Source organism: Ailuropoda melanoleuca, chromosome 3 (assembly GCF_002007445.2).
Source record: "Ailuropoda melanoleuca isolate Jingjing chromosome 3, ASM200744v2, whole genome shotgun sequence".
In the NCBI taxonomy this organism is placed as follows: Eukaryota; Metazoa; Chordata; class Mammalia; order Carnivora; family Ursidae; genus Ailuropoda; species Ailuropoda melanoleuca.
Window position 1 is genome coordinate 63,482,971 of NC_048220.1, and position 24,260 is coordinate 63,507,230.

At 36.0% G+C, this 24,260-nt stretch overlaps 2 protein-coding genes across 6 annotated transcripts in view; one reads left to right on the top strand and one right to left on the bottom strand.

Moving 5' to 3' along the window:
• The window catches only part of POLR3G (RNA polymerase III subunit G), a 100,023-nt gene extending 89,522 nt beyond the window's left edge, over nt 1–10,501 (top strand). For all 5 annotated transcript variants that reach the window (XM_019806498.2, XM_019806509.2, XM_019806505.2 and 2 more), the window contains 2 exons: nt 2,794–2,940; nt 8,105–10,501. In XM_019806498.2, the coding sequence (XP_019662057.1) occupies nt 2,794–2,940; nt 8,105–8,191 (234 nt within the window). In that variant the 3' untranslated portion in view covers nt 8,192–10,501. The remainder of the gene's footprint in view (nt 1–2,793; nt 2,941–8,104) is intronic.
• A 2,630-nt stretch (nt 10,502–13,131) lies between these two features.
• Nucleotides 13,132–24,048, bottom strand: LYSMD3 (LysM domain containing 3). The gene is made up of 3 exons (XM_011232659.3): nt 23,892–24,048; nt 19,830–20,092; nt 13,132–15,017 (listed from the first exon to the last, which is right to left on the bottom strand). The coding sequence occupies exons 2-3, from the start codon at nt 20,082–20,084 to the stop codon at nt 14,355–14,357; spliced, it is 918 nt and encodes a 305-aa protein (XP_011230961.1). The 5' UTR covers nt 20,085–20,092; nt 23,892–24,048; the 3' UTR covers nt 13,132–14,354.
• Between the last annotated feature and the right edge of the window lie 212 nt (nt 24,049–24,260).

Sequence of the window (24,260 nt, forward strand, 5' to 3'; positions counted from 1 at the left end):
CCAGGCTCTTTGATGAAAGCTATCTACGTACATTATGTCCTGAAGACTTCATAACAACAAAGAGAGATGGGTATTATTTTTCCTTACCTACAGATAAGGAGGTCAAGACTTTAAAATTTTTACTTGCCTGGTCAAGTTGGCACAGCTATGTGATAACAGAAACTCATATTTTTGTTATTTTATTTTTTGGCCTGTACTTGAGCTGGAGATAATATATCTGAAAATAATGCCAAGAGGATATTGAAGGAATGGTGGTAACTGTCAGGCTTAACTGTGGTGGAATGATGGATGGGGTTGTAGAACTAGCCAACTTGTATTGATTGAACACAGATTCTAACGCTTCTTAAAGCTTCCTGGAAAGAAGTTGCTAAGATGCCACGTGCTATAAGGAAGATTGATCTGAATGTGGTTTCTCATCAGAACAAATTGTTGTTNCCTGATTTTCTACACTTGAACACCTTTTTCATTTTGCACATTGTTAAAACTGAAGTTTTAAATCTGGAAATCTGAATGAGTTAGCTTTATTATCTCTCAGTTAAAGAGCAAAATTGGCTTCTGGATGACTCTGTTATTGTTCATTTCTTCAGCAAAAGTAATTGCAAGTTTTATTATAATAAAACTTCTGTGGATGGGGAGGAAGTAACAGTCAAATCTCATGATGAATGTGTGAATAATCATACAGCAGCAAACTAATATTCGAGCCTATGCTTGATTTACAGGAAGCTCTCTCTGTAGGTTGGCTGCCTATTATTTAAACTGAAAGAACAGTTAACTAAGTTAACTGTTTGCAACGTGTTTTCACATTGTGTTAATCACATTATTCTTTTTTTTTTTTAAAGATTTTATTTATTTATTTGACAGAGATAGAGACAGCCAGTGAGAGAGGGAGCACAAGCAGAGGGAGTGGGAGAGGAAGAAGTAGGCTCATAGCGGAGGAGCCTGATGTGGGGCTCGATCCCATAACGCCGGGATCACGCCCTGAGCCGAAGGCAGACGCTTAATCGCTGTGCCACCCAGGCGCCCCATTAATCACNTTATTCAAAACAAATCTGCAAGGTAAATAGTTAAATCTCACAGAGGAGAAAATGGAGACTAGTAAGTAGACAAACCAAACTAGTAGCTTAGCACAAAAAGAAAAAAGTAATGAGACAATGTGTATGGCTCTAAGATCATGTTTTTTAAATTGCATAAATCTGCTATTGTTAACCGATTTAAGTATTTTATGGGTTTGATTTAGGTCTATGCGATACAAATAAAGTTGTTTCTTTTTAAAAAATATTTGGGGTGACAGTAATAGAAATAAAGACTTCCTAGTCCTACAGAGCAGTGAATGATTTTTATATTTTAAAAACATGCTCCATAATTCTTTTAAATATGTTTATTGCTAATTATGAAATAATAGCTAATAGCAGGATTTTTCAGATATAGCATATATCTTGCACACAGTTTCATAAGTACAGCACTACAATTCCCTTTAAACTAAACAAAATTTATGGGTTGTAGGCTTCTTTACTGCAATTTGATTAAAATAAAAAGAAAAAACTCCGTATGTTAACGTCGACATAGCATCATTATATGTGGGGGTGTGTGTGTGTGTTTATAGACACTTCAGAAGATCTATAAACACTATTTTGTTTACTTGCAATTTTCCAAAGGGCTTGTCAATTGGAAAAATTGCACACATTATATTGTAATAACTCATATAAGGCAACATGGGTCAGTGTGAAGATAAATCATCTTATGTCTATTACCTTGGTTTTATTTGTTCTCAGTGGAATGAGGTAGAAAAGGTGGAATTTGAATTTTTTTTAAAGGTTTTATTTACTTATTTGACAGAGAAAGAGAGAGAGCCTGAGTGAGCACAAGCAGGGGGAGAAGCAGGCAGAGGCAGAGGGAGAAGCACGCTTCCTGCTGAGCAGGGAGCCCAATGCAGGGCTTGATCCCAGGACCCTGGGATCATGACCTGAACCGAAGGCAGACACTTAGCCAACTAAGCCACCCAGGTGCCCCAGAATTTGAATTTTGATTAGAAATTGAATCTATCTGAATTAGTGTTTTTATTGCCTTTGATTTCCTTAAATTCAAACTTGAATATAATTAAAGGGATTTTAAAAAATAAATATTTAAGAGCCAGTAAAGGAATAGCTAAATTGTAGTCACTCCAAATACAAATGTGTTTTCTCTCTATATGTAATCTACAAAGCAAACATAATAGGATGGAGCATTTACAACTATATGAATTAATGTTCTGATTATTGTTTAAGAATAATCATATCTTAGCTAAGGTGACCCTGTGCTTTAATTATGAGTATTAACAAAGGGGCACCTGGCTGGCTCATTTGGTAGAGCATGTGACTCTTGATATCAGGGTCATGAGTTCAAGTCCCAGGTTGGGCATAAATAAATACAACGTAGACATTTTTGAAATGTTACCATTACATTCTCTTTTCTCCTTTCATGTTGGAAAGATAACAAAATAGCATTCTGGAAGTTTCTCTCTATGAACTGAATCAACTCAGTATTTTGGAAGGAGGTAGGATAGAAACCATAAAAATAAAGCATTGTGCTTAGAACTGATACCGAGCAACCCCTGAAACCCAGTTATGAAGTAACAAAATCAATGAAACGCTAGTAGAATGACAGGTCCTCCTTTATTGAGCGAACTCACAGTTTTCTAGGTAGTGGTCTGGAGGATTAGGATAAGGTGATGGATGACTGTGTTTTCATGAGGCTAAGCAGGGAGGTCAAAGTCTAGTGGTTTCCATTTAAATTAATGAAGTTCATTTATACCAGGAATTGGAAAAGAGAGGTGATGGCGAAAAATCAGATGAAGAAAATGAAGAGAAAGAAGGAAGCAAAGAGAAAAGTAAAGAAGGCGATGAGGAGGAGGACGATGATGCTGCAGAACAAGAGGAATATGATGAAGAGGAGCAAGAAGAGGTAATTAAGTTAGTTAGTAAGGTTGAGGGTTATCCAACAAGGAATCAGATAGATGCTGCATAATTAAAAGAACAAACCCAAACCAAGCTGATGGGAACGAGGGATATGTAATTGTCAGTGGTGTCAGTTCCTTAGTGTCAAGACAATTACTAGAGCATTGAAATAATGATGCCAAACTGAATCTAGGAGGTACAAGTAACTTGAGAGGCAACTTTGTAAGTGGAAGTCTGCAAGTGAAGCAAATTGATCAGATTAGTTTAAGATTTATCTACATAGAATTTTAAACCCACCATTACTGTTATTAAGGACTCAGTCATTTAGGGTCTGAAGAAGAAATCCCTGCCATACCGTCATGTTTCAAATCCCAAAGTGCATGTGGACACTGCCAGAGAACAGTTATAATCTAACCTCCAGGATCTGACTGAGTTAGGACTTAGTGGTTTGGATTCGGGATTTCTAACTTCTAGAAACATGGTGCATCTCAAAATAAGCTAGAGCCGATCAGGATATTTTTGAGCAGGGTAACTTTGTTGGTCACGGAACCTTTGGGACTTAGTAGACACCTCATTCAGTAACCCTGGGCTGAGAGTTTCTTCTCCATGGCAGTAAACTTTGTCTTCACTCCCTTTCAGCTTCCCACATGATGCTGAATCTTTCCTTTACCCAAAACTGCTATAACTATGAAGTCCTTATTACATGCTTTAATTCGTTTACATAAAATTTTGGATTGTTTTGGAATTTATATTGGTGTAAAGAGAGAGGTATGGATCCATTTTTATCTATTTCCAAATGGCTAGCCAGCTGCTAACCTCATTTATTAAATAATTTTCTTTCTTCATTGATTTGAAATTCCCCTGTATCAACTATTAGATTCCCACTTCTACTTAGATGTATTTCTGGGACCTGGTTTTAAACCAACGGCCTGCTGTTCCAATTAATAGAAGCTTCTGATTATTTGTTATTTCTGGGGAAGGATTTTCCTGAGCATTCTTTATCCTTCCAGATAAATTTTAAACATCTTAAATTTTAAAATATCACATTGTGTCCAGCTTTCTTTCCAGGTCATTCACTTTTTTATTCCTGCATTCTGATGTGATTGAGACTGCCAGACCTCTGATTCTCTGCTTCCCCTTCACTGGTTCCCTGTCTTAATTTCCTTCCCTAAGAGGCTTAGACCCGTGCTCACCCTTTAACTGCTTTCTTGCCATTACTCTTGTCCCTTGTCCTCCCAGCACACATTTGAGATCCAGATAACCTTTGATCTGTTCCACTGTCTCCCCTTTTCCCTCCAAACCACCTGTTGAGCTTTTCTGAGCAATCACAGAAACTGATTGTCACTAAGGCAACACACACTAGACCCTTGTTGCTGACTAACATGGCCTCTGTGCTTCTCTTATCAAGTCATCTCTCTACAGCAGTTATTTTAGGTCATCCCTTAATCCCTTTCCTTGACTCCCTTTCCTTTCACTCTTAGCAGATAATAACCCCTTCAAACAGAAAATGAAGCCATCAAGAAAAAACTCCCTTAATTTCATGTCCTCTGCCTTCAAACTAAATGTCTTTCCTCTTCCTCCTTTTTTTCAGTGGAAGAAATAACCTTTATTGTTTTGGAGGCTAATTGTCCTACCTTTTGGGGTCCATAATCCTTATGTCCATTCCCTTTTCATATTTTCAATCTCTTTTCCTACTCATCTCTTCAATTCATGCATTAAAACATGTTCATCTCTCATTATGAAATATGTTCCCCACATTCCCTTCCAGGTGTCCTGCTGTCTCCTGGAAAGCTGTTTAGCTAGCTTCACTTGCTCACTGCCCCCTACCCTCCTCCATTTAGTTCTTTTCATCTGATTTCCACCTGCATGCTATTGAAATTATTGCCTCCAAGTTCACCAATAGATAAATTTTAGTCCTTATTTCACTTTTCTGCAACATTTAACACTGCTCACAACTTCATTATTAAAATATTATTTCCTTTATTTAAATTCAACAATTTAAGGCAATTATGGCATCAACTATATGCCAGGCATTCTGTTGCATTCCAAGACATAGGCAAACGTTGTTTTTCTTGGTTTTTGTGACACAACACTTCTTGTTTTTCTCCTATTTCTGGTACCTTTTCATGATCTCTTTTGAATTCTTCTCTTCTTTCTAATCTTTAAATATCAGTATTCTTCAGACTTCTTCCCTTGGATTTCCTTTTCTCTCTCTAATCTCCCTGGCTGCATCCCTACCCAAGATGTTAGCTGCCCTATAATACCTATTACTCTTTTTTTTCCATTCCCTGTATAGTAATTGTACGCTAAACGTATGTTTGGAATTGTACTAGGCAAGGGGAATATCAAGATAAGATACAATTCTCTCATCGAGGTATTGGTGTAGTGGGGAGACACACAAGAGAGGAGACAGTTACAATACAATGAATAATGCTGTGGTGTGGTATAGTACAGGATGCCATAGGAGTACATAAGAGGGGCACCAAACTTCATTTTAGTGATGTGAAAGAAGATATCTCAAAGAAGACAGTGTGAAGACTTAATCAGATCAAGGTGAGAAATGAACTGGAGGAGATGTACAGATAGAGGAAGGAGGATGGAGAAGGCTTGCAGGTGATGAGAGTGTAGCCTAATAGGGTAATTGACCAGGTAAGTCAATATGGCTGCACTAGAGAGTGTAAGTGGGGGTAGTGGAGAGATGAGGCTGAAGAGACAAATATAAGGTCTTAAATACCAGGCTGAGCAATATGACTTTATCCTGAGTGCTGAGGGAAGCCTTTGAAGGGTTTAAGCAGTGGAGTAGTTTTATCATATTTGTATTTTAGAAAGCTCAGTTGCTTGGATTGGAAGGAACCATGGTTAAATCATGTTTGAAAGCTTGTTGCTTTGAACCAGTGGTTCTCACCTAGTGGTGATTTTGCCCTCCAAGGCATATTTAGTAACATCTGGAGGCATTTTTGGTTGTCACAACTGGTTTTGGGGATCATGGTGTACTATTATCTTTGAATGGGTAGTGGCCTGTTTTTTAGACAAGATTGGCTTTTGGAATGCTCTCTTTATAAAGTCTGCTCGAGGTGAGCTCTGTTGAAATTAAGATCATCCCTAATAAGAATAACAAAAACCAGGACTCTAATAATTTCAGAATACTGTGTTAGGCCTTAGCAGAGTACTAAACACAGTTTATATAAATCCATTTCATTGAAAAGAAAAAAATCCTTTCCACTTTAATAGAGAAAGGATAACATGTTTTGAGTATGAGTTGGGTGAGGGATGAAGAGGGTAACTCAGTTAAAGACTTTCTAGATTTAAAGTCATACTCGGCTCTTTTTAGCAATCAATTAATGAAAAAACTCATGTTAATTAACTTACTTGACATATTGAGGATTTGATAAGCATTGTTTTTGAAGAGTAAATGGAGCATATTATCTAGGTAACATCTCTATGTAAAATTAAAGAAACGTAGTATTTTCTTTCTTCGATCTTTTGAATATTGTAATTAAAGAAAAAAGCAAGGGTTCAAATGAAAGCCAAGAACCATTTAAGCCATCAGTTTGAACAAGTCCTCACTTTGTACCTGTATCAAGATTATTAACATCACAAAATTACCTAAGGTGAATCACTGGGTGTACTTGGAAGTGTTTGTGTCTAAAGCATAAGTTGCATACATTTGATTTGGAATAGTGAAGTATCCCTTCCAGTCTCATTTACAAAGTGGTCTCATCTGAACTCTCAATCATGCACTCCTCCTCTGTACACTAGCCCCAGGCTTCCGCCAGGCTTCCAGACATTATTGGATTTCTTGGCCCCAGAGAAGCCAGGCCATCGTCCTGGAGATGCTATGGATGCTACTGGATACAGAAACTTACAGTGTTTAGGGAAGACACAGTAATGAAATCTATGTCTGAATAATACAAGTTATCTTGCATTATTTATATAAATTTATATGTAAAAAAATCCCACGATGCAGATACTAAAAAAGCTGATATCCAGATGGCCTTTTTTTGAGAATAGTCTCTTCTTACTCTACAATAACTCCTCGTATAGAGTGGAGATGTAGAGATTAATTTTTTTTATGGCGGATTTCAATGAAGTAAAGAAGCTAGTGATAAGTAAACACCCATGGATTTATCACCCAGCTTTAGCAATCATCAATTTATTGCCAGTCTTTCAACCACTCATTCATTTACCCAGTCCACTCCTATACCCCCACTTCCATTCCCCATCCACCTTGGATTGTTATAAAGCTAACCCCAGGCATTGTATCATGTGATTCATAAATATTTTCATGTATACTAAAAAATAAGGGCTCTTTAACAACGTCACAATATCATTATTACACCTAAAATAATGAAATATAATTCCTTAATATTGTCAAATATTAAGCTAATATTCAAATATTTTTGTCTCAAAAAATTTTATTGTTCATTCCAATCAAAATCCAAATATAGCCCATACACTGTAATTAGTTAATAATTCTTAAGTTTCTTTTAATCCATATCCAAAATGGATTTTTGAATTTGTGATAGAAAGCACAGAAATATCAGGAATCATTTACATGGATAAGAGTCTTCCCCAGTCTTAATAATTGAAATGTTCCCAGAAGCTTCAGTTTCAAGGAAACTGAGGGGCCCTAGATGGAAAATGACATTTTCTAGGTTTGATATGGAATCTTGAGGCCTGTTTTTTGACAGGAAGCAAAAATCCCTTTACTTACGCTCAGTTACACATCGTGACTGAAAACCTCAGTTCTGGGGTAGTTTAATGAATGTTAATGTAAATTGACTTTGTTTCTTGAGTGTCTGTACATTTGTTTGGAGTAAGTGTTTAGTGGTTTAGTTAACTAAACCATGTATCATCCTACTAAAGTGTAATGAATTCGATGTATCACTCTACTACGGTGTCATGGACATTCCTTCATTTTCTCTTAACTAGCTGGTGCCTGAAAATAGTAGGAGGTGATGGTCTTGGGGAAAGCTGCACCAGTAGATGGGAATGAAAACCAATGTGTTTTTTAAGCAGATGGAATAGCAGAAACTTTTTAAAAGCCTGCTATGTTTTCTTAGTACCCAGACTTGATATTCATAAAGGGACAGCCTACATTATATTTTTTAATAATGATCTTACTACTCGTTCATTTTAATGTTTACTGAGGAATATATCATTTCATTTAGGAAAATGACTACATTAATTCATACTTTGAAGATGGAGATGATTTTGGTGCAGACAGTGATGACAACATGGATGAAGCAACCTATTAGCTATGAAATTTCTCCAAAAATGTCTTTATGGTGTCACTTCTGAACATTTGGACAGACTTGTTTTCTATTTCTGATAAGGAATATTGTATTTTTGTTCCTCTTTTGTTGGACAAATACTTGCTGTCAAAATATTCAGAACCACTTTGAGTTTACATACTATTTACCTTACCAATCAGTCTCTGATACTCTGACATTCCTTTTCAACACCCCTGTCATCCGTCTTCTGTATTCAAGTGGATTTTTCTTGTATCGTTTGGATTTCAATGTGCCTAGAGTTTTTGCATTTTTTAACCTGTGTATTCATACTTGAACAAACTACTCTTGTTGAACTCGATCTGTTGTCAAACTATTACTAGTCATTATAGTGGATTTCTGTAATCTGAAAGTTGATACAATAATACTGCACAAAGAGCACTTTAAAAACAAAGAAACTTGAAAATAAGTTTATCTTTTACTTTTGCATGGTATGTTCTGTGCTGCATTATGACTATGAAAACCTACCTGAGCTCTTACAATTGCATATTTTATGAGATTGGAAATTTTGTGATCAAAAACATACAGGGAAAATGCCATTCTGAACTGTATGAATTTCCCAGCTCACATCTCAGCCCGTACAAAAACCTGGGATGAATATTAAAAAATACTTGAATTTGAAGCCAACTCAATAACCACTTAACATATAATCCTCTCTCTGTAGTTAAGTTTGTTATCTTTGAATAGTTGGGCTTATGAAAAATTAGATACCTAATTTTGTACTTTACAAATGTGTTGAGAAAGTTCCAGTCATAGAAATCTCACTGCAGAATACATGTGTACGAAATCTGTGAGGTGCAGTGGCCGTTGTTAAATTTCACAGAACTCATAGTTATCCAACTGATTTATGTAACAATGCAGAATAAAACTCAGGTCATTTTAAAATTAAGATTAATCTTTTTTGTTTTGATTAAAAACTGGCTCCCCTGCCTTTTTATATTTTGGCAGGGAAAATGCCTAAAACCCCCAGCCTCCAAAGACACACAAATGCCAAAGATTTTCAAGGGAATTCGTATTGTATATTTTTAAATGATTTCTTAATATTCCCTACCAAAAAGAATAAAGAAGATAATTTTTCCCTTTTGGGAAGATATTACCCCTTACCTTCTAACCTGGAGAATCAAAGCCCTAGATTCTGTTTCTACCTTTCCTATAGACTCAACCTTGAAAATGAGCTTGGTTAAGTTTTCTGTGCCTTAGTTTCTCCACCTGTAAACTATTTCCTATCAAGATTGCTTACACACCAACCAAAATTTGTCATGTGTATTCATTCATACCTTATAGAAATGATCACTTCTTAAATTTGGTTCTCACCCTCTAAAAATGTAGCTTTGTAAGCGATTGAAAACAAAGTTTTGAAAAACAAGCAAGGTTTCCTCACAAACTCTATTATGACCTGATTTTCCCATCTTGTATTCTGGAGGGAAGAATTGGAGAAAATTTATGTCTTGTGCCATTTTGTAACATGACTTTCTCAGGAAAAACATCACTTTCAATTTTAATACCTCCTCAGATTATTCAAGGTGGGTGTGAAGACAATTGTTAGTTCAGTGTGTCGATCATATGTGAATTATTTGTTGAAATAATTTCTGGGAAATTTTAAACATTCTAAATGGAAAACATAAAAGAAGTCCACATTAAAACAGCAATCTCTGGACTTAAAAGTAGAAACTCACATAAAATTTCTAGTTGTAATGGGTAAATAAAGTCACTTAGGATTGTTAATCAAAACATTTTTTTTTATTCTCTCACCTCCTTAGTACCTTAGCCAAATACAATTTATAAGAATCTGATCTCAATGGTTCTGTTTACTTGCTTCAATATAAATCTGCAGATAACCCTGTGAATTGGTCGGATGCACTGAAGATACAGGTATTTCTTTTCCTAGCTTTCGATTTTTCCTCCTGTTTTAGTCCAGCAGATGGTAAGACAGCCCCTTTGGGTAGGGATTTGCTTCAGGAGGCCCCAGCCATCTGCCTTAAGTGCACTGTCTTTCCCCTTTGGAAGATCTTTTTGTAAGATTAGATTGTGAGGACAGGGAGTATTTGCAGGTTGCAAATGAATCTTCTCTTTCTGGTTAAAATCTCAAGAGACTGTGAAGTTAGTTATTCCATGAGAAGGTAAACTTTAATGCAGAGATAGCCTCCTGTATATAAAAAAGTACTTGTTGGTACTTGTTGGTGAAGTGTCTTTAAAATTGCTGTATTAACAGGCCAAACTGTTTTGTTGCTATAATGCTTACTTTCCTGTTTACACATTAAATTCTTATAAAACAAAGTTGTGTCCTTTTGTTTTATATAAACATGGTTTATTTTGAGCCTACTTATGTTTGAGAAAACTGATTTAATACTTTATGTAGTAAAAAACTTTTTATTGAGCAAGTATGACAGTTACCAAATATTCTTGAATAAACCACTCAGAAAGAAACCACTCAGAATAAACCACCTAGAAAGAAAACTCTAGGTGATTAAAGTCATGTTAACAAATTAAGAGATTTGGCAGACAGTGTAATATTAGTATGATCACTGGTATCATGAACTGACTTAACAGTGGATGGAAGAGAATGCTAAGATATTTGGAAGATCTTGTTAACCTTTCCATCCCCACCACATTCAGATGTACAGTGTCAATGGCTTTGGCTTAAGATGCTTAAAGGCTCTGCAGTTAGTAAAAACTTATTAAAAAATGAGTTTAAATACAATTTTAAGGGGAAAAAAAGAATTACACATTCCTCCATTAAATAAATAAAAACTTCAATTTTTTTCAATTCTTTTTGCTACCGGTAATTTTAAAAAATATCCTTAAGTGGAAAGATGGTCTCATGATAAAATTTACATATAGAGCATTTTGCTAAATATGTGACCCACAGCTTGCTAAGCAGCCATGGACCGTGCCTTTTAAAGTCTTCTTCCCTGGTATCGAACAACATCCAAAGAACATCCATCTGAAATTTGTTTTCATTTATGTCCTATAAATAATCCAGTGGATTTTATTTCTGTATAACAAGGGGGAAATATGAATTGGTAAACCTTTGGCAATTCTATCCACCTTACACAGTATCTCTACATCAAATAGTTTGAAAGAAGAGAAACGGTTTGCTTTTATTCAATTAAATTCACCAGCTTCCATTTTAGTCTGAATAATAAAATAGAAACTTTATTACATTTGCGTATCTTTTAAAATATGAAAAATAAGGGCGGAAAGTTTTTAAAAACCAGTTTTACAGGCGTACATGCTAACAATGTTCTACAATTCCATTTTGCCTTTGTATAAAATACATTATACAAAAGATTTCTAGTATCTGCATACATAAAAAGAATTATTAAATAAAGCATTCAGATATTTCTATGATCTAACAGTGCAATATGCACATACTTGGAAGAAAAATACTGATTTCCTGAGCAACGTTGTTGTAATTCAAAGTAAGAATGACACCCATCATAATGCACCATTTAAATACAGACTTCTAAAAACTCTACCTTTACCCTGTAACGCTTTGACTGGATCCTTGCTTCATGATATTTCTGAAATATCCTTCATATTCCCAAGTAGGTAATTTTAGAAATAGATACCTTAAAAAGTACTAATTAGTAAGTAGTGGTTCATTTAAAGAATTCTTCTTGCTGAACCAGCAAGTAGAGTCCAGAAAAAGAAAAGCTTTAAAAATCACAAAGTCCTTTGGAAAAGTTCATTTAACATTAGTCTTCTTTCTAATTCTAATGTGGTCAGCAGACTGTATAATCCATTTTAACCTATCTTTTGAAGAGATGACTCCCATAATTTTCTAGGAGTAGGATGGCAAAAACTTTAAGTGGCATTCAATAGTTCAAAACAACTTTAACCATTTGCACCCAGCCTTAAAAAAAAAATAATCTGCCCTAAAAATAGCAGATTTTTCTTCACTTAACAGCTCCAAGTTTTTAAGTGAACCAAATGCAATGATTCACAACTGTTAGCATATATATAACATATATACCTTCCAATGTAAAGCATCCAGGTAAATTCAAATAAGGGTTTCAGCACAATTAAAATCCACAATATCAAATAACTCTCATTAAGTTTTACAAAGTAATTATTTGCTACAAATTTTGATGTATATTAGTACTTTTTAAAAGGTAAAATTATTCTAGATTTATTAAATGCTTAAATTTTTTTAAAAATGACCATTAAAGATTAGAATCTAAAATTCTATATATATGATATATATAGAATTATATAGAATTCAAATATATAGAAAAAGGAAACTGCCTGATTGTGTCATAAGGATATGTTATACTTCCTTCGCGAAACAGGACACACTGCAAGACAAAAATGGTTTTTAATCAAGTACATAGTACACTTAACTACTTTAAGTTACTTATTTTGGAAATCAGACCTATCACAATTTCAATTTTGCTAGTGCTCTAGCAAAAAGGAATCACTGCTCTGTAATTTCATCAATTTGATGTAAACAAAGTTCCTCCTTCTACCCTAAAATAATCTAATCCATTTTTCTTCCCTACAACTTTATTTTTCAGCAGGCGTAATAAATACAATGTAAACTGACCAAGTTAACACTGAACATAAATTAGAAAGATCATACATTTTTTTCAAGATGCCAAGGCACATTAAAACAATTTTTAAAATTCCAAATGAAAAGAGTTACTCAAAAAATGATTTTGCTACAACTTCCATATTAACACTTTTCATTGTCTAAGGTCCTCTAATACATGCAAGGGCTTTAATGTTTGACTTCTCTGTCCTGTCTCTTTATGATACTTTGCTCCTGAAAGTACATGAAATCTCATTTACCATATGTATTTATTCACCCCCCTTTTTAAAATCAGTATTGGAGTTGGAAATATAAAACAACTGATCAAAACTTGAAACATTAAAAATTAGGAAATAATGCCCAGAAAATGAGGTGGTATTATATAATTTAAAGTACATACTTTATTATACACAAGACAGACAATCCAGACTCCACCAAATCTTTCTTCTAATGAATCATTTTGGTTACATTTTTAAAACACATACTTTAAGAAATTAAATGATGGAAATCAGTATGTAAATGATGCCTATTTAGCCAGACTGTGTCTGATCCCCAGCAAATCTTAAGTAGCACTATCAAGCCCATTCAACTGATCCACACACCTTGGCCTCTGTTCCCCCCCAATTTGATGCTAGAGTTCAGAGGGAAAAAAAGGTCTAAGTTGGACATTTTCTCTTTGAAAAATATAGGCTAACGGATCAATAATTTGTCTGTTATTGTTAATGCAAAAGGTCTCCTGCACCTTTCCTTTTGCTTAATGAACCACTTTCTCCAACAGACCTGAGGCAGCCAATGAAAATCTGTTTTAACCCTATGAAGTTTTGCTTGATGGTGAAGGTGGAGACGAATTTATATGGCCTATGAATCCCACTGGACCATCTGAAATAATTCTTAATTTTAATTCTAAAAATTGTATTAGCTTAAAGTAATATTATAAGGCATTAAATGCAATTAAGGCATGTTACTGCATGTAACACAGCAACAACTTATCACAGTATGTAATAATGCTAATTTGTATAACACTTTTCATTAAAGAGTTACAAAAGTGCTTTCAAATAACAGAGGCAAATATAATCACTTAAAAAACAGAAGCAGAGGCAGCAAGCTTTAAGAGACAAAGATTACTTTTAGGTCTTGACTTAATCCAGTGTTCTAGTGACCAAATGGCAACTTCCTAACCATAACACATTATTTTGGGGGCTTATAAATTTTATTTTGCCTAATATAGTTAACATTAATAACCTTAAACCAAAAAATAATTACTTGAAAAATAAAATTTAAACATAACCAGGCTTGAATAAAAAAAAAATGACGCATTTTCCAAGTTAAGAACTTCCTAGACCAGTATTTAAATTCATTTTTCCTTTAAGCATTGATACAACAGATGAAGATTTACAACTCTCAGTATCAACAATATCTCAATAGCAACTGTAAGAATTTATACTAAATCTATTTGTAACTGGCTCCAAAAAAAAAAGGGTAGAAAATAAAAGCATCTTCATCTCCCTAACTCCTGCCTTCAAAGTGGTTATTTAATATAACAGATTCACCACACTCCAGATACACATGATCATTAACACTGTAATTATGAGCTATTTGCTATGTTTTGTGTTGAGCAGCAGGTGGCTGAGAATCTTGACGATATAGTTTATGATCATGTTGGCCAAAGGGTATTCCTTTAGTTGGACCAATTCCATTTTCCACTTCTCTCTGTTGTGATGGGGGTGTCACTCCTGAATGCAAATGTGAAGAATCCATTGTTGAATGGTGACTAACATCCACTTTAGCTAAAATTTCATAATACAGCAAATAAAATACTGGCGTTATTATACCTACTATCAACATTATCACTACAGCTGTCCACCACCCTATTCCCCAGTCCGCTCCATAATAAGGATCCTTACGTTGAATGTTTTTGTTATCAGGTTCAAAATGTATTTGTTGTGCTGTTAAAGCAGATACCACCTCATTAAGGTTCTCTCTTTTGGTGTCTGTACATTTTACTATTTGTTCTATGTCTCGATCTACTTCTTTTAAAAAGTTATCAGCTGACTCACTGGAAGAAAGAGAATCATTAGCTGGCAAAATTTCCTGTTGTTCTGGAACATACTGCACAGATGAGGGACGTGAAGTCTGTCTTCCTTTTGGAGGATAAAGTGTTTCAGTCAATGAACTAAACTTTTTAACTGGAATTTTGATAGACCTAAGGGCAAAAAAGTCTTGGTCGCTGATGAGATTGTTAACCCTCTTGATATCTGCTACCTGTTTAAAAAAAAAAAAAAAAGCAATATTTAACTGAATTCTCCAACAAAATAGAGATAACAATAGTCATTCATCCCAGTTACTTTTGGAAGGGGAAAGATAAAAAGTGGAGCTTAATTATTGGCAGTATTAAGTTATCCTACCTAGACAGACTTCATTTTGTGGATAACAGTTCTACACCACTTTTGATCTACCCGTCTTGGGAAATCACTAATTACTTTTTATTATCACCCGTGTACTATTAACACTAATGCTAGGTATTTAAGTAGATTCTGGGATCCTTTGATATTTCTCTTTGTACATCATGCACAAATATCACACTTTCTGTTGTTTGTAAACAATTTGGGAAGGAAGGATTACAAATATTTATGTTCTTTCTTCCAGTCTGGCAATTAAAGTGTAGGCATATGTCAACTTACCCAACTGAAACTACCGTATTTTATCAAAACTCAGATGCCATCAACTCTAAGATGTGCCATTATTTACATATCATTAAGGGGAAAAAAAAAAACCACACGAAATATTGAGGATATCACCATTCCAATTTCAAAGATGTTAAAATGTGCGAAAAAACACGCACCTTAGAATTGATAACATAAATTATCTCCCTCACTTGTCTTCTGATGACATTTTTCCCGAACTTCTCAGTGTTCATGCATTGTTCAATTACCCGCAAGATCGGTCATTATTTATAAGCTTTCCCTATATATTATATGGTCTTCGGCTTGTCTGTCTATCCTATCCAACTGTCACTGTCAAGAGGGAAAGCATGGGAGTATTCCTCAGATTACCAATTATAATGATAAGCTCTCCCGCCATCTGTAAGTGATTAGTCCTGTTCATGATTTCCATCAATGCTTTAACCTAAGCCCTGATTTATCACATGACTGATGTCAGAGAGGCAAAGTGAGTCTAGGATAAAACTTTTCTGGCTTGGTCAACTCAATGGACAATGATGCCATTTACTAAGATATGGAACACTCTGGAGGGAGAAAAGAAAATAAATACAGATTTTATACATGTTGACTTTGAGATGGCTGAAATATCTAAGTGGAAGCTATCCAACAGACAGTTATGTCTGAAATTTGGAAGAATAATCTCAGGAAGAAATACAGGCTTGTGGATTACCAGCAAAAATGGTAACTGAAGTCACAAGAGTAGACAGATTCACTAAAAAAGACTGGGAGAAAAAGGTGACATATGAAAGATCTCTGAGAAATGCCAACATTTGAGGGGTATATTGAATAAGAGAAATCTACAAAAGAGATTAGAAAGAGTGGCTAAGGGGTGCCTGGCTGGTTTAATCAGGATAGCATGCAACACTTCACCTCAGGGTTTTGAGTTCGAGCCCCATGTTGGGTATAGAAATTACTTCAAAATAAAATTAAAAAAGAAGAAAGAAAAAAAGAGTGGCCAAGAGAGCAATATATGATGGTGGTTAAAAGTATGGACTATCTGGGTTTGAAAGACAGCTCTGAAAACTTTCTAGCTATATGATTTGGGGCAAGTTGTTTAACCTCTCTGCAATTCAGTGTCCACGTATGTAAAATGTCAGTAGTAACACTACCTACCATACAGGGTTTTGCAAAGGTTAATAAATTAAAACATATGAACATTTAGAAGAGTGATATACAGTGTGTTATAATAGCTATAACATTTAATATTTATATTTAATATATTTAGTATAATTAAATATTACTAGCAGAAAAATCAGAAAGATGCAAAATCAAAGGAGGTCAAACAAAGAGGGTTTTTAGGAGGGAGTGATGAACTGATCAACTGCATATTCCTGATCAAGTCCACTGAAGAATGAAAATTCCTGGAAAAATCAATTCCCTGGAAGTGTACATGTGAGAGGAAGATGGAGAGAGGACTAAGGAGTAACTAGATGAGACATTAAAGAAAAAGGGTGCTTTCAAATTTTACAACCTCAAGACTTTTTTTCCTTAAGGCAAATGAAGACTCATTAACAAACCCTATTCTCTTTAAATGTTCATTTGTTTGGTACTGTCTATTCTGACTAATAACTATTCCATGCTCTTTCTGAACCAGGCTTCCAAGTTTACTAGTATACCTAGGTTCTCACTCTGAATATCCCTATGTCTTCTTTTATACTAACTTTCCTTGGTTGCATTTAGGATTCCAACCTTGGACTTTCTGTCCTCTTGTTAATTTGTATGACAGGCATATTTTTAATAATTTCTAAAACTAAGTATTTATAAGAGGAATACAGCACTAAGTACTCTATTTTTAAGGTGATAAATCCTTTTGTAAGGTTCATCCTTTTTGCTGGTTGAGCTCCTGGCAAAAGGGAGCACTGCTTAACTCCCTAACTCTATTATATCAATTTTCCCTACTGTGGACAATGCCTTCTTTCCTGTAATGTTAAGCTAACCGCCCTTTCATCATTCTTCATTTTAAATGAGGAACCAGCTGATACATCTTGTGAATACCCCCAAATGATTTTCTGTAAAACTCTCTAGCCTTACTACACATATTTTAGTCTAAGCCCTAATCATCTTCACTTGAATTATTCCACTAATCTCTTTATTGGGTCCCCTCCAACTCACCAGCAGGTTTCCCTACCATTTTGCAGCACTCCTTTAAACCTTATAATGATGTTCTTACTACACAGATCAAACTTTTCCTCAGTTATCTCCAAGTGCTTCTACCCATCAGTCTATGCCACTCATTTCTGGAACACCTATTAAATTTCATCTGTTGTTCCCCTTTTTTCTCCTTCCACATCACTGTCGTATACCTTTCTCCTTGTATACTCATACAGTCATATACTTTTTCCTTTTCACCTCATTGGAAATATGACTTATTTTTAATCATTCAGATGGCATTTCAAAATTCTCTTCTTCTAAGACAATTTATCAGGTTCGTTAGGGGAAACCCATGTCTTTCTCTAATAAAGCTACTGGACCACACTCTCTTGGACCTCCAGCTTGATAATTACAGCCTTGCCCCTAATTTTAAATCTTGATTACTTTCTAAAGCAAATTCTGTAACTTGTTTCTCTACTTTCTAAAGCACATGCTGTAACTTCTCTACAGACATGTATTCACATGGTTATTTACATTAAAAAATGAAATCCGATCTACTATGACCTAAAAATGGTGTTGCAAAAAAAAAACCAACCCAAAATCCAGCTCTTCTTACCTCATCAAGAAATGTGTTTCAATAAAATACTTTATTAAATTTTTAAATAAAAATTTGTCGTATCTGTTTTGATCGACTGAAGTGCAGTAATTATTCAGAGAAAAATAATACACAGAACTTCATGGTCACAGGAAATTTTTTAAAATTCAATTTAAATTTACATATACTTGTATAAATAAATTTATAAATATGTATGTTTCTATTGCAGAGAACTGTAACAGGTAACCAATAAAAGGCTTTCAAGTACAAAAATATAATACATTATGAAAGACTGTGGGGGGAGGATGAAAATATTAAGGAGAAAAAGGAATGATAAAAATTTCACGTTATAAAAAAAGCGCATATAGGTGTGCCTGGGTGGCTCAGTCGGTTAACATCTCTGACTCTTGGTTTTAGCTCAGGTCATGATCTCAGGGGTCATGAGATAGAGACCCATGTTGGCATCCATGCTCAGCAGCAAGTCTGAAGGTTTTCTCTCCCCCTCTCCCTTTGCCCCTCCCCCCACTAGCGGAGGCTAAAATACACAAATAAATCTTTTTTTTTTTTTGAAGTGCATATAAAGAGTAGTCTAACAGTCGTATTTTTAAATATCAATACTGGCAACATTCTGGAAATTATATCCTTTAAGTCATTAGGAAGTATTTAAGCCCACTTTAAAATGTGCAAGGAAATACACAATATATACATTTCAAAATTCTATTGGGAGTATGAGAACAAAAAGTTTGAAAAAATGTTCTAACAGTTTCTGGATCGATATGTTTACATGAAAAGATTCCATATTAAAGATGCCAGATGGACATAATGATAAAGATATATAATAGGTTTAAACAGAGTTTAATATTATTAAAATAAAAAATATACCTTTCATTCTACCTATCAATCCTACTTTTGGGAATCTATTCCACAGAAATAAAGGTACCACCATTTGCCCCCTGCTCATGTTCATGCTCTCTCTCTCTCAAATAAATAAATAAAATCTTTTAAAAAATAAAAACAAAATCAACAACCCAAGTATTTTATATATAACATATATAAATATTTATATTTATTTGTTACATATATATATATTGGGTTGTTGTGTGTTTTTTTTTTTAAGATTTTATTTATTTACTTGACAGAGAGAGTGAGAGGGCACAGGCAGCAGGAGAGGCAGAGCGAGAGGGAGAACCAGGCTCCCAAATACGCAGGGAGCCTGATGCAGGGCTCAATCCCAGGACTCTGGGATCATGATCCAAGCAGACGGCAGATGCTTAATAGAATGAGCCACCCAGGCACCCCATATGTATAGTGTTTTTATAAGCACAAAAAAGGTATGGAAAAAAACACACCAAAGTGTGTTATTTCAGGAAGTTGATGCAGAGAAAAACTTTTCCTTATGTATTTCTATATTCTCTTACAACTTGAGTATGGAGAAAAGATAACACATTTGGGTGTTTTTCAATACTGAAAACAGAATCATGGATTTGGAAATAAACAGAAATTCAAGGATTCACTTTAAAGTGTAAAAAGTTAACAGCTACCAACATAATACAGATTTCTATGGAAAGAAAGGGAAAAAGAAGATAAAAGAGCACAGAACTTATTTCAGTTTGTGCTAATGAACAAATTATTTTGGACAGCATTATGCAAAATCAAATGAAAACTTACCGTACAACAGTACTGAAGGGCTACTGCATTTAAAGTATCTCCTTCCTGTATATCTTTTGTTAATACTATTATGTCATCAAGTCTATCTCTTGATGTACTTCTTCGGATTTTCTCTTTTCCTCTGGAGCGAAGCTCATACACTTCAGCATCCTCCTCCAACACGTCACTGTCTGTACAATTTCCAAACGCATGTACGTGACCACTTGAATGAAGTCCCGGAAGAGGAAAACTATGATTCTGATGTCTCCCTGCCATGTCAAAATCTGAAGGGGAAAGAGGGCAGAGAAAACTTTGGCATGTACCTGATCCATTTACTTGAGTTACATAAATCTTACATTCAGGACACTTTTTTTTTTTTAATGACTTCGGTTATTTAAAAATTTAGGTTGAAGTTTTACAGATGTTAAAGTGCAATTAACGTATCTGGCAGTAGAGACAAGGGGGCAGGAGGAAGAGGTAATCCATTCTTAAAGACCATATATCACAAAACGTGGGCGTGATAAACATTTTCACAAAAGTAAATTGCTATTTTTTTAAGGTCAAAAACTAAGCTCCACTTATTCTGAGTATGTGAATAAAATTAGGAAATATTTTTGTATTATGTATTAAAAACCTGTGATTGTATATGTACAATTTATAATTCTGATGGAATCAAAGTATGTTTTATATATACAAACACAACACTTTAATGAACCCAAATATTCTGGCTTGTTCTGCATTTTAAGTGCATGTGGGATTGAAATATCTTTTGTACTACCTCCCTAACTCCCTGTATCACACTGACTTCAGTATTTTTTTTTTTACTTCAGTATTTTATATTTAGTGCCTTCTATATAGGTCATAATTTTGCCCTCAACCAGGGATTCTTATTCCTTAGAAGCTTTTCACCAACCTTTATCAAAGTCCTCATCCAACTCAATTTATGGACCGTAAAGATTTAAAGAGATTTAGGTCACCACTACATTCATTTCTACTTCAGAAAAGACACTCTAAGACTGAACACTGACTTAAGCTAAAAGCATATATCAATAAATACTTTTTGTTTACTTGCATATGCACTCTCCACTCACCATCAAGTTGACCTGTTCTCACTAAAAACAAACAAAACAGAAACACAAAAACTAATTCCACATTCCCAGTGCTAGCTTCACATTGTTTACATAAGAAAGGATAGTAGATTGCTTTCAGTTATTGTCAAAGATGGAAAGAAGTAGACAAGTAGTAAAAAGCATTTTGGAGATAAAATATTTAAGACTTCATACTGTGACTTAGGTATGAAGAGAGGTAGGAAGTTAAGGATCATGTCAAGATCTCTGATTTGCATCACTGAGTAAATGGTTATGCCATTCTCTAAAATATGGAACACTAGAAGAAAAGCCGGGGGCAGGGGCACTGGACTATGATTACAAATTCCTCTAAGACGGCCCCAAAGAATGTCAAATAACCAAGTGGGCTATACAGTCAAATTCAGAAAGGGTTAGAAATATAATTTCATGGCTCATGTGCATAGGGAGAAACCGAAACTGTGTGGGTGTAGATGAGATTACCTAAACAAAGTATAGAACAAGGGGCCAAGCCCAAGCCTTGAAGAACTGCTACATTTGGTATCTGAGTGAAGGAAAATCAGCCTGCAAAGAAGCTTAGAAAGGGATATTCAGAAGAGGAAGAAACCATCAAAACACTGTGTCGTGGAAGGCAAGCCCAAATGGTGTCTTTTTTTTTTTTTTTAAAGATATTATTTATTTTTTTGTCAGAGAGAGAGAGAGAGAGCACACAAGCAGGGGAGCAACAGGCAGAGGGAGAAGCAGGCTCCCCACTGAACAAGGAGCCCGATGCAGAACTCGATCCCAGGACCCTGGGATCATGACCTGAGCTTATGAAGGCAGACGCTTAACCAGTTGAGCCACCCAGGCATCCCTCAAATGATGTCTTAAAGAAGTATTTAGTTCGGTTGTAAATTCTACAGACAAATACCAAGTAAAAAAGAGAAACAAACAAAAATCCTACAAAAGTCTGAATTTGTAATACGGATGACAACAGATTACATTCTGTATGTAGGCACATATGTATATAACTTATGAACTATTTCATATCATTGAATCCAACCCCTGAAAACCAGGTTCTGACCCTGCTCTACAACAACACTGCAATGCTTTAAAAACTCAAGGGTTTTTCTATTAGGATAACATGGACAACTAATAACTATATATTAAGTAGACTATTTCACCCATCCCTACCCTCTCAGGTGCTACTATTTATTACCATGAACTGTGATTCCTAAATTCACAGCCACTAAACTAAAGAAAGCTATCCACATTTTTCATCTCTAAGGCAGTTTTAAAGTCCTGGTCACACCTATTTCTTCATGGAGTTCTAACCAAGTGACAACTCTAAGTTAAAATTTAAAGGTCAATCTTGTTTTAATACCATAATAAATTAAAGATGCTTTATTTTTAATTCTCAAAAAGTTAAAAAAGTATCTCACTTTCACCTAAAATAGATAATGGCTTTATTTCCACTTATTTAACCAAGCTTTTTCTTTTTTTTTTTTTTTTTTTTTTAAAGATTTTATTTATTTATTTGACAGAGATAGAGACAGCCAGTGAGAGAGGGAACACAAGCAGGGGGAGTGGGAGAGGAAGAAGCAGGCTCATAGCAGAGGAGCCTGATGTGGGGCTCGAACCCATAACGCTGGGATCACGCCCTGAGCCGAAGGCAGACGCTTAACCGCTGTGCCACCCAGGCGCCCCTAACCAAGCTTTTTCTAACTTGTGTTTTTAGTGTAGGAAATGTCTGTGGATTCGTGGGCAAAATTTTATACTACGTACATTTTTCTGTGGGGAATATTTGTTTTCCTGTTGAGATGGGGTCCACGTTTTAAAAAGTTAAGAACCACTTAATATACAGCAATTTACATGTCGCTATACTGACCCATTTAGATTTTTTCCCCCTAATAATTTGTTCTTAGAACCCCAAACTGGCTTAGAACAGCTGAAATTCACTGAGCAACGCCCAAAGCCATTTCACATATTTATGTCAAACCTTCTCCATGGTACATTGCTAAATAATATGTAAAGACTAGAACTTCATCTCCCTATCTCTTCAGTCTCCTGTGTACTGAAATGCAGGCAGCAGAATACCACAAACTGGATACTGTTTTTGAATAATCAAGAATTGGTTGTGCCTCCAGTCCAAGTGGAAAGCTAGACTCTGGCCCAAGCAGATAATTATCTAAGCCAACCATACTGAGATTAGAAAGTGCACTGTATTCAAGTCATCTGGCTCAATTTTCTTCAACCTGTCTTAATTCTTAGAGTAGGAAAAAAGCACGAAACCGCTCTTAAAACTGAAAAAAAGGCTGCACGCTATCTAGATTACAAACAGTCGCAATAATTACCAATGGATACGTTGTTAAGGCATTCATTCATCAGCTCACTCTTTAACTGAAAATGGTTTCCCAAACACCTTCATAATTTGTAGTAACTGTTGTTGGGTGTTTCCCTTTGCCCTTCCTTAAGCAGAAAGCAATAAAAGGGCCATAGGGCACAACCTAGTTCAGCACTGCGATAGTATCACAGGGACTGTATCCGCTACCACCAAATCAGTTTTTAAAAACTTTAAGTTCCCTCCCTCTCCATTCCACACACCTAGTTTTTTATTTCCCTGTTTATTCCCTGCTCGGATTTTTATGTTACACCATCACACTTGGACGGTGCGGACGAGAAGCCGTCAGCATTTATTCAACACAATAAGCTGTGGGGAAAATATAGTGCTTAGGTTATAAGTGCGTTGATCCGGGAATATGACAGGTAGGAGTACTTCCTCTGAGCCTCAGTTTCCTCGAGACTGTAACGAGGGGCTTCAGTGGGGTTGGTCGCGAAGGTCTCCCCTGCCTCGGGGTCTCCTCCATGCAAGGAGGGATCTGAGCCCTGCCCGGCCGCCCCGGCTACACCTGAGGCCGAGGGTTCCCCATCATCTCCAACGAGGGCGCAACTGGGGCCCGATCCCGCCGGCCGGGACCGAGACACCCCCCACACACACACTTCTCGCCGCCATCTTTACCTGTTCTGTTAGCAGCGGGGACGCAACAAAGAGCCGAGTACCAGGCCCGCTACCGCGGCTCCTGTCCCGGGCAAATTCATGACCAACCCTCCGTTTTTGGCTGCCCTCGTCCTCCGCCGCCACCGCCGCCAACGTCAACGTCTTCCGGGCCCTGCGCCGCCGCCACGTCCGCAAACCTGCCGTGCGTCATCGCGTCAAGTGGGCGGAGGTGGGAAGGAGTTGGGGAAGGAGGAGGAGGAGGAGGGCGGAGGTGGGAAGGGGCGGGGAAGGAGGCAGAGGGCGGGGACGCGAGGTGGAGACCAGACCCGGGAGCTTCCCAACCACTGGCCCACGTCGGGCGCGCAGTCGCAGGGATGCCGTCAGGGCCGG

Excerpts from the sequence above, each read along its gene's own strand:
- LYSMD3 (XM_011232659.3), bottom strand. The coding sequence starts at position 20,084 with ATGGCAGGGAGACATCAGAATCATAGTTTTCCTCTTCCGGGACTTCAT. Across the intron at positions 15,018-19,829 it reads CCCTTCAGTACTGTTGTACG|GTAGCAGATATCAAGAGGGT; the intron begins GTAAGTTTTCAT and ends TTTTTTAAACAG.